Genomic DNA, 10,806 nt, shown 5'->3' with positions numbered 1-10,806 from the left:
CCGTGTCAAACATTTCCCTCAAAATCACCATTATGTCTTATGTCATATTTTGACACCTGTGCAATAGCCTCATGAAATTTAGTGACGGTCCCGTTTTTATGACGTCGGGCCAGACTGAATGGCACCTGATGTCACAATTGACACAGACGAACAGTGGTGTTCTTTGATTAGCTAGTAGTTGATGGTTTGGTTGAAGGGGAAGGGGAGGGACAAATATCTCTCCCTCTCTCTCTCTTTTCCTCTTTCCCTTTGCCTTTCTCTCCATTTCTCTTTTTTTCTTTTTTTTTTTGATATAGAATTCCTAAGATCAATTCATAAATTATTCTGGTAGAGAAGTCCCCCCCCCCCCTCTCTCTCTCTCTCTCTCTCTCTCTCTCTCTCTCTCTCTTTCTCTTTCTCTTTCTCTCTCTCTCTCTCTCTCTCTCTCTCTCTCTCTCTCTCTCTCTCTCTCTCTCTCTCTCTCTCTCTCTCTCTCTCTCTCTACCATCCATTAAATCATCTGGTTATGCAGAGATAATACATTAGCCTAGAATAAAGCAATGGTGGTTGGCTTAGTTTATTCTTCTTTCTTTTTACCTTTTGACTATGTCTTTTGTGAGATTCCTGGGTTGTATTTATAAGCTGAATAACCACTAGGTTTCGGTAAAAAATAAAAGATATTGTAGCCTGCTTTATAAAGTAGCAATCAAAACAAAACTACACTTTCTGGCCTTTTATTTGAATAACATTGTAGGCCCTTAACATGTGGAAAGGACAATTCATTAAATGTTTACAAAAAGTAAATTTATGTTTAATGATAAAAATGGATTTATACTAGTAATAGTAATATATTACATAATACCAATATCTCGTCCGCCCAAGTTTTCAGGCTTTTTTTAATTTGCCTGGTGGCATCCCAGATTTGTACTATTTTTGTTAGATTGCTTGTTTTTTTGTTTCAGCGGTCTCTCATATAACCTCAATTGTGTTGGAAGAGACCTAAAGCAACAAACAAACAAACAAAATATCGTATTAATAGGCAGGTCTGCTTTTGATGAAAATGCTACAATAAGTTTGTTCGAAGTAGGGAATCTAATATTTCCACCATTTTTATTTTGTTTTCTAGTTACCCATACTTGAGATAGGATGTTATTTTCAACCTATAATTTTCAAATAATAGCTCTATTGTTGTCCTTAACAATTTCTCCAATATACAGTTTCTTAGACATATAACAAGGTTGCCAATTTTCCATATATTTACTGAATTCAGTATGTTATAAACCCTCAGTATATTTTCCAATCATCTGCTGAACGGCAAAAAGTAACACATAATGTCTTTTTACTAGAGTTCAGCACTCAGAAAGGGATTAAGGGATTGGTCTATGGATTTGTGTAAAAGTTCAGTAAATATTTGCCTCCTGAATTGGCAACCATGCTTAACAATTTGTCCAATTTACATTTTCTTCAACATATAAAGAACCCAACTTATTTTCAATACTTTTTTTTTATGAAATGGTAGTACAATTTGAATGTTGATGGAAAGAGAGATATGTATGTGTAATGTTAGCTAACAATATCTGATTTGATTTCAGTCCTGGCTCAAGAGGAAGACAGTGATTCAGATGAAGAGGAAGATGATGTTGAAGGTAAGACTTGAAAACAGGGGTGGTTTTTTTATGTTTTGATAGTCTCTCCATGCTTTCCTTTTATCCGTTGTTTTCTGTTGGAATAAAAGTTGCTTAGAAACCTCGACATCACATCTTATCACAAGGTTATAGAATCTTCTTCTTCTTCTTCTTCTTCTTCTTCTTCTTCTTCTTCTTCTTCTTCTTCTTCTTCTTCTTCTTCTTCTTCTTCTTCTTCTTCTTGCGGGTGGTTGGATGGGAGCATCACCCTTGAATCATATACCTATGATGTTCGAATGGGTGTACGATCCGATAGTGATGTCGTTTCTTCTTCTCTTTACTAGCCTATCCTGCTTCTTTGGTTTGTGATTGTATTTTTGACAAGGGATATTTTTTTTTCTGTAAATCTTCTGCCTGTTTGTTCTTGGTTATTCATAATTTAGCTTATGATGTCTTTGGGTTATGATTTTGATTTACATTTGTACTATTTTTGTTAGATTGCTTGTTTTTTTGTTTCAGCGGTCTCTCATATAACCTCAATTGTGTTGGAAGAGACCTAAAGCAACAAACAAACAAATCTTCTTCTTCTTCTTCTTCTTCTTCTTCTTCTTCTTCTTCTTCTTCTTCTTCTTCTTCTTCTTCTTCTTCTTCTTCTTCTTCTTCTTCTTCTTCTTCTTCTTCTTCTTCTTCTTCTTCTTCTTCATCATCATCATCATCAACTCCTGACACGTAAAATGCCATGACAAATAGATTGAATATAAAAACTTGAAACTTGTATGAATGGGTCAAAGTATAACTGTACGGTAAGGAAAATGAAATGGGGAGGGGCAAAAAATGACATGTTTTTGATTTCGTCTATCACCAGGTGTGCTGGAAAGCGATGAAGACGATATTGATGAAGCCAACCAGAAGTACATGGAGTTTCTGGAGAAAATGGTGAATTTTCTAGCATTCTTTTTTTTTCCATATTTTTTTTTCTCTTTTGTTCCCACGCTTAGAGCTCTTCTTTCTAAACTGTAGTCTCCACTGAAGAGATCTGATTTGATTTGCTATTTTAAGAACCTTGTCTGAAGATCAAACCATACACACACATACACACACACACACACACACACACACACACAAGAGCATCCTTCAAAGACAAACCACAATGGCTCGTCTTCTTCAATGAATTGACCCAAACAATCTTGTACTTTCGATGGCTTCAGCTGGAGTTAACAAGTTAACAATATTTCACTCTTTTGTATTGTCAAATTTCAATTTCTGTCCACTAGCTTGGCATTTCTGTTCTAAAACAAATTGTGATAAACTTGAAAAGATACAAGAAAGAGCACTACGTTTTATTTATGAAGATGAAAAAAGATCCTACGACCAATTACTTTCAAAGGCCAAAGTCCCATCCCTACAAATAAGACGAATGAGAACAATTGCTTTGGAAACGTTTAAAATTTTATACAAAATTGCTCCTCCTTGTCTATCTGATATGGTCATTTTGAAAAATAACAGATACAATTTTAGATATTCAAACCTCCTTGATATTCCAAGGGTCAGAACAACGTCTTATGGCAAAAAATCTTTCAGATATTCTGCTGCTGTGCTTTGGAATGAACTTCCCGAGCACATCAGGAAAATTTCAAATTTTAATGTTTTCAAAAATCATATCCTCTCATGGAATGGCCAGCCATGCAAATGTAATATTTGTAATTAATCTAACCGTACATATATATATATATATAATATTATGTTACTTTTCTTTGTGTGTCATGATTGGAATCTTGATGAGGGAATGTTTTAAAGGAAAATGTATTACTATGTATTTTTATGCACTATGTGTTATAACCTATGTCGGTCAAAGGCTTCTATTAGCCTGACTACATTATCTATGAAACATTTTTAAAATGCCGACAATAAATAAATATTTGAATTGAATTGAATTGGATTGTTCCCAAGGATCAGAGACAGGCGAGAAAGTGATCCGTTATGAGTCATGTCTTTGGTTAGGAGTGAGCAGACAATACCATTTTGTACTCAATCAAGCACTGTCTCTGTGCGTTGACCAGTATGATTTGTCCCATAGTGGGCAGGAAGGTACATACTGTCTTCTATCCCCCAATATCTGTTTTCCAACATGCTTTCTGTCTTTGTCTTGGAATGAGATTACTTGGTTTTGTCCTGGCTGGGAGGGAACAGTCAAATGTATAGTTATTTTTGGGAGATGATATTTTTTTTTCCATGTAAATCATATCTTCTGTTATGTACTGTATTATTTTTCCTTTTACATATGTATGATTGTAAACAATTGAGTGTGTTCCTCTTGGCGGGGACCTGTGCTTGTGTCTGGATGAGACATAACTGTGATCTCAAACTATGTACACTGATAGTGTGCTCTTGGAACCTACATCTGTTCCCTATTTGAACCAATTCCCCTTTCTCTGCCTTCTTCTTGGATGCTTTAATTGTAATTCTAGAACTTTTTACTATCCCATTTTCTTCCTTTTTACTGGCGCTGATATAACCTAAATGTGTTGCAAGCGCCGTAAAACCCTTAAAAACAAAACAAAACAGTATGGTTTGCTGAATGTTTATTTAGTTTTTAAGATTAGTTTGGAGTCTTGTGTGCAATGTTAGGAAATGAGTTAACTTTTATTATTGAATGTGTGTTTCATTGTCACCAGTGCGGCTATGTGGTCTTGTGGTATGACACTCGCTTTCAGGTCCTGGGTTCAGCGCCTAGTTGAGTCCCTGGAAGAGGCCCTTTACTCACATTTTCTCACCGTAAAATGAGTACCTGGCAGTAAACAGCATTGTCTCTGTTGGAAAAATTTGTAATATCGCCTAACAGGCGTCTTTTCTGGTCCTACATGTTGTGTTGCTGTTGATCAGGGACCCCTTGTAAAGCACTTTGAGCACGTTTAGTGGATATTGCGCTATATAAAAGCTCAAGAAGGCCATTGTGTTATCTTTTATTGAATATGTATTTGATTGTCACCAGAAAGCCAATGGGTTAACTTTTATTGAATATGTATTTGATTGTCACCAGAAAGCCAATGGGTTAACTTTTATTGAATATGTATTTGATTGTCACCAGAAAGCCAATGGGTTAACTTTTATTGAATATGTATTTGATTGTCACCAGAAAGCCAATGGGTTAACTTTTATTGAATATGTATTTGATTGTCACCAGAAAGCCAATGAGTTAACTTTTATTGAATATGTATTTGCTGGGTGGGGATCCTGACCTCCCATAGTGGGCAGGGAGGTACATGCTGTGTCTTCTATCCCCCCATACCCGTTTTCCAATTGTTTCCTGTTGTTGTCTTGGAATGAGATTACTTAGTTTTGTCCTGATCCTTGCCGGAGTTCCTTGGCTGGGAGGGAAACAGTCGAATGTATAGTTATAGTTTTGGGAGATGATTTTTTTCCTTGTAAATCATCTCTCTGTTATGCATTGTATTATGTTTAGTTTTCATATTATATTTTATGATTTGTAAACATTTGAGTGTATTCCTCTGAGTTGGGACCTGTCCTTTTGTCTGGATGAGACTTTTAAGTGATCTCAAACTTAAGTACTTTGACAGTGTGCTCTTGGAATCTACATCTGTTCCCTATTTGAACCAATTCCCCTTTGTCTCACCTTTTCTTTTGTGCTTTAATTGTAATTCTAGAACTTTTTACCATCCCATTTTCTTCCTTTTTTACTGGCGCTGATATGACCTTAATGTGTTGCAAGTGCCGTAAAACACTTAAAAACATTAAAACATTAAAAATATGTATTTGATTGTCACCAGAAAGCCAAAGCCACCAAGTCAGCCAATGGAGAGGCTGGAGATGATGATGACGACGATGACGATGACGACAGTGACGATGAGGAAGAGAATGACCTAGAGATGTACACTACTCTTCTTGACGAAGAGGACTGCACTGTTGATGAATATTTTAGCTTCAAAACTATTCTTTCCAGTAAGTCAGCTATACACTGATAGTCTTACAAAGTCCTCTTGTGATAGAAAATTTGACAACGGAGGAAATTATAATCTGTCAACTTGCTACCTGGTATTATGTTGTGTTGAATTATGCTCTATGCATTATATGTTATATGTTCTTATCCCTATCCTCTCCCCCCCCCCCCTTTTTTTTTTTTTAATAATAGTTTTTTAAAAATGCAAGATCTTTTCTGTTTTGTATCTTAAGTTATATACAAATATATCGCTATAACATTGTAAGTAGAAGGACAAAATAATATAGCTCAAATAAGTAAAGTAGTGAACAAAGGGTGCATACTTCTCTTGGGGCATTGTTAAGCATAAATAATATTTTTACCAATGGACTGAGAGTGAGATAGATAGATAGATAGATAGAGAGTGAGTGAGAGATAGATGGAGCAGAGAGAAATTTGAATGGATTGAAGTTATTGTTTTGCGCCTAGAGCTTTATTGTATAGAGGATTGGGCGCATTATAAATAAATTTCATTATTATTATTATTATTATTATTATTATTATTATTATTATTATTATTATTATTATTATTATTATTACTTAACGAACGATGACTAATTAATCTGTTACTGAAGTCAACAAAATAATAACAAAGGGGAGTAACTCTTTCCTAGAGTAGCTCAATGTATAAGTCCATATCCACAGGGATATTTTAACCTGGAATGATTTGTTCCTCCTCAGACCTCCCCAACCAGGACGGTGCCTGGTACCAGCTCCTCATCTCCAACCTCACACCAGCCCAGATGACAGAGCTGGAGGAAGTCTTCAAACTGGCCGACCAGAGACAGGCTGTCAATGGTAACTATTGAATTTTTTTAAAAAAGCAAAACAGAAGAATTTTCTTATTTAGTTTGTTAATGAGCTGCCCCTTAAATCACTTTCCACAATCTTGAGATAAGCAATAAAATTGCGCTCCTATTTGGTCTAGCACTATGACATTCACCCTTGGCGGGTGGTTGGATGGGAGCATCACCCTTGAATCGTATACCTGTGATGTTCGCATGGGTGTACGATCCGATAGTGATGTCGTTTCTTCTTTACTAGCCTATCCTGCTTCTTTGGTTTGTGATTGTATTTTTGACAGGGGATATTTTTTTTTCTGTAAATCTTCTGCCTGTTTGTTCTTGGTTATTTATAATTTAGCTTTTGATATCTTTAGGTTATGATTTTGATTTACATTTGTACTATTTTGTTAGATTGCTTGTTTTTTTGTTTCAGCGGTCTCTCATATAACCTCATTTGTGTTGGAAGAGACCTAAAGCAACAAACAAACAAACAAAAAAACAAACATTCACCCTTGGATTGGTAGGTCCTGAGTGGTGCATAGTTGAGTTCTTGGAAAAGGCTCTTTACTCACATTCTCTCACTTTATTCTGGGTGTAAAATGAGTACCTGGTCGTTAACAGTGTTGTCTCTGTCCGAAAAAAAATACTTGTAATATCGCCTAACTGGCATTGTGTCTCGTCCTACATGGTGTTTCTGTTGGCTTGAGATCTCTTGTTAAGCGCTTTGAGCACGCTTAGTGGATATTAGGGGTTGGCAGGTGTGCACTCCATCAGTTAAAATTAAAAACAAGGAATTTGTCGTATTTCTGAACTTGGTTTTGAATATCTTTTTTGTTTCTCAAACAACATTCATAAAAGATTTGTTTTGTCTTTTAAATTTATAAGAAATCCAATAAAAAGTCTCAAAGATACAAGCTGACAAAGAGCGGTTCATTATTTGTGTGACCACTTGATATATTTATGAAGGCTGGTGTTCCAAAACTTGTTCTCGGCTTTTCTACTTTTTGAGATTTTCCATCCATGAGAAAAATTGAAACGTAAACTTTATTTTTAATTGGAAAACCACTCTTCATATATATGTATATAAAAATATTTTATTTTTTTATTTGCCGAGGGGTTGAAATTATCATGCTTCATTTTTTGTTTGTTTTCAGACTCCAAAAAGATTGAAGAGGGCGGTGGCTACAATTTCACTGAGAGACAAGTGCCGAGCACATTCAACTTTGGTATCTAAACAGGATAGTCTTGGGGGAGAATTGACAAAGTCAAGTGGTTGTGTTATATTGGTTTGTTGAATACCCACTCTATTGAGTTTGACAGTGAATCATACCCACTCTTTATTGATTTTTGACTCTTTGATATATCTACACGTGTCTTTATATCATATATTATTATATCGCTGATGCAGGAAAGGGCAGTCATTACAATTCTGCCTTTTCGTGTGCGGATAAAAATGTGGGTGCATAATTCTTTTTCTGTATGCGTATGCATACTTTATACTCAACTATAATGATTTTTCTTTCTTTTTTTTTTTTTTTTTTGTTATGTACATAGGTGGGGGTATCCTGTAAAATCAATATATTTCTGCAGTTGATAAAATTAAGAGTAATTCAGCTAATCTGTCCATAGAAGATTTCACGCCATCAAATTTTCATAATTCTGCTAAATATGCGTGCTAACCCGATAACTAACGCATACCCTTTGATTGATTATTGAATGTTGTGATTTTTCTTCCCCACCTACGTATATATGCTTTTTTAAAAGTCCGCTTGTAGATGATGCCATGACATAATAATGTTGAATTGTAAATATATAACCATCTTCAACTGGTTCTGACAAGAGACACAGGATATGTAATGGCCTATCACATGGTTTACAATCATGTGTTGATTGGTCCCCCTGTGGTCCCTAATGTCATACGATGTGGATGTGTATGGATATGTCCATTGTCCATTAGCCAATGGCAGCAACCTTTAGTTGTTGACCGGTGGCTACGATGATGGGCTTCTCTCACAATAAATTCCTCTCTAATACCATTACGACAGATGTTGGTTGGTAATTCTTGTGTAACTACCTCTTTTTTTATTTTTACCAATCTGCTGCTGCTACAGTTGCCACTTATTCTGCCACTACTACTACTACTACTACTGCTGCTGCTTCCTTTATTACAGTGCAGTCTGTAAGGTCAACTTGCTTAAATCTAAGTACCCTCTCATTTTATAATTTCTAATGATATCAACAGTCTCTGTGGAATTTCAGTCAGTGAACACTTCATTTTTCACCTGAGAGAAAACAGGTTGGGATCAGACACGAGAGCTCTCTTGCAAAATATTTGAGCATTGGTCATTGTTCACTTAACTTTTTTTGTAAACAAAGACTATCATCTCTAGCTGTGATTGTCTTTCAAAAATTTGGGCTCCCGTATCGTCTGCACACAGCTTTGATTTTTCACCAAACTGTCCTCTTGAAAAATTAACACAGCTCTAAGTCACAATTTTTGTTTGTTTGGAACAATCTAGATATGTTGATTTTATACAGACTGCACTATACACTATACTTCATTACTGTTTGTTATACTTTCTTCGAAAAAATATAATGTATACAGACAGTCATGTTTTGTTGTGCTGTCGGTTTTGCTTGGATTCTGTTCTAATTCAAGCTGGATTGAGCACGTTGTGATGAGATGTATGTGACCAGTCAGACATCAGCCATTAGTTGTTGTTTGAATTGGTGTCCCAGTCCATCAACTCATTGGATATGGGACATCCGTGGATTTGGTCAATTGACTTGAGGTGTCCCAGTCCATCAACTCATTGGATATGGGACATCCGGTCATTATTTGTGTTGTTTTTTTTTTAAAAACGATAATCCCATTGAATAATTTCCAATGGGGATTGAAAACAAGGGGGAAGAACCCACATTGTCATGTGGTGGTTGTGGTTGTGATGTTTGATGGTTTAATGTGATGTGTTGTGTGTTTCATGGTGCATGCGTACTTGCACACATAAACAAGCACACCATCAAGAGTCCGCCCTGCCACCACCACCTGCTATTGTAACACTACCGTATATCGTACCATACCTAGTCATCTATACGACTATAGACAAAGCACAGATATTTGTGGACATGTACAATGTTATCTGTGATTAGGGCCTTTGGCACCAAGAGTTATCTTGCCCAAATGTCTTTGGGATAGGGGGGGGGGGGGGGGGGGGGAAATGTTGTTTTCAATCAACAAGGATTGAAGTAATCGACGATGGAGAAGTTATTGTAGATTGAATAGTATTCTTTGACAATACAGGTTGACAAATCTGTTTGAATGGCTATTGCAGACTTGTCTACCACTGGAAAATGTTGTAGAGCTACGGATTTTTGGCTCCAAACCAACAATTCTATCAAATCTTTGATTCAATAAAACTTCTTGAAACCAAGTTTGGTTGCCGTAGCTAGTCTATAAGGGAGTTAAAAGCAATATTTTAACCTATTAATGACAAATTGGTTAATTTTTACTTACAAATTTTTTCAAGTCCCGGTAGACAAATCTGCTATCGCCACTTTTTTTTTCCCCCAAAACATCCTTGGTGATGCTCGTCTTCTTGTGATCAATGGGAAAATTCTATCTTTTCTTTCGACGAGAAGATGGAAGAAATTCCATTTTACGGAAATGCTGATTAAGATTAACTCTGTGAGTTTTTCCAACATGCCTGACGGGATTGTCACTGCTTTACATTTTCCATTGGGTTTTTATTTTTCTCTCTTTTATTTTAATGGTACCAATTTGTCTTTCATTAAAAGAGCTAGGTCATCCTACTCGACATGAAGAGGAGGATTCGAACTGCAGACTCAAAGGAGAAAAAAATGTGAGATGTGTAAACGGGCTTGATTTGCCTGGCCACTATTTTGTTGATGTTGACTTATTTATTTTGATAGACAATGAATGAGGAAGGGGAATGACTTTTTCTTTCCCTTCCGTGTGTCGACTCCGTTGAAATTATTATGCAATAATGCAATAAGCGCTTTGACTTTTTAAAAGTGCTGTTTTAAAAACTTTTTTTTTTTTTTTTTTTTTTTTTTTTTTGGAGAGAGAGGGAAAGATTCAGATGTTTGCACCAGAATAACGCCTTAAGACTTGCCCATGTGTGATAAATTGTATTGCACAAGGGTTGACGTCTGTATCTGGTGTGTTAGTGTGTGTGTGTGTGTGTGTGTGTGTGTGTGTTTTTTGGGAGGGTAACATAGTCATGACTGGATGTTGGATCCAGTTGGGGTGTGGGAGGGAGGGGGGGGGGGGGGGGGGGGAGTAATATCATAATGACTGGATGTTGGGTCCAGTTGGGGGGGGGGGGGGGGTAATATAATGTAGCAATGACTATGAAAAATGTTTTTTTCTATTTTTGAGGGAAAATTTTGTCTAAAATCA

At 36.1% G+C, this 10,806-nt stretch overlaps 2 protein-coding genes across 13 annotated transcripts in view; one reads left to right on the top strand and one right to left on the bottom strand.

Moving 5' to 3' along the window:
- LOC144977924 (importin-7-like) overlaps positions 1–8,068 on the top strand; it is a 16,859-nt gene extending 8,791 nt beyond the window's left edge. The window contains exons 2-6 of the mRNA XM_078923338.1: positions 1,572–1,625; positions 2,470–2,540; positions 5,393–5,564; positions 6,283–6,399; positions 7,541–8,068. Of these exons, the coding sequence (XP_078779464.1) occupies positions 1,572–1,625; positions 2,470–2,540; positions 5,393–5,564; positions 6,283–6,399; positions 7,541–7,620 (494 nt within the window). The 3' untranslated portion in view covers positions 7,621–8,068. The remainder of the gene's footprint in view (positions 1–1,571; positions 1,626–2,469; positions 2,541–5,392; positions 5,565–6,282; positions 6,400–7,540) is intronic.
- Positions 1–10,806, bottom strand: part of LOC144978795 (liprin-beta-1-like) — a 246,700-nt gene that overhangs the window by 89,148 nt on the left and 146,746 nt on the right. The gene's annotated exons all lie outside the window — the stretch shown is intronic.

Source organism: Berghia stephanieae, chromosome 8 (genome assembly GCF_034508935.2).
Source record: "Berghia stephanieae isolate SIO BIC M18660-M18661 chromosome 8, UCSD_Bste_1.3, whole genome shotgun sequence".
NCBI classification, from domain to species: domain Eukaryota; kingdom Metazoa; phylum Mollusca; class Gastropoda; order Nudibranchia; family Aeolidiidae; genus Berghia; species Berghia stephanieae.
This window is presented reverse-complemented; position numbering and strand designations above follow the sequence as displayed.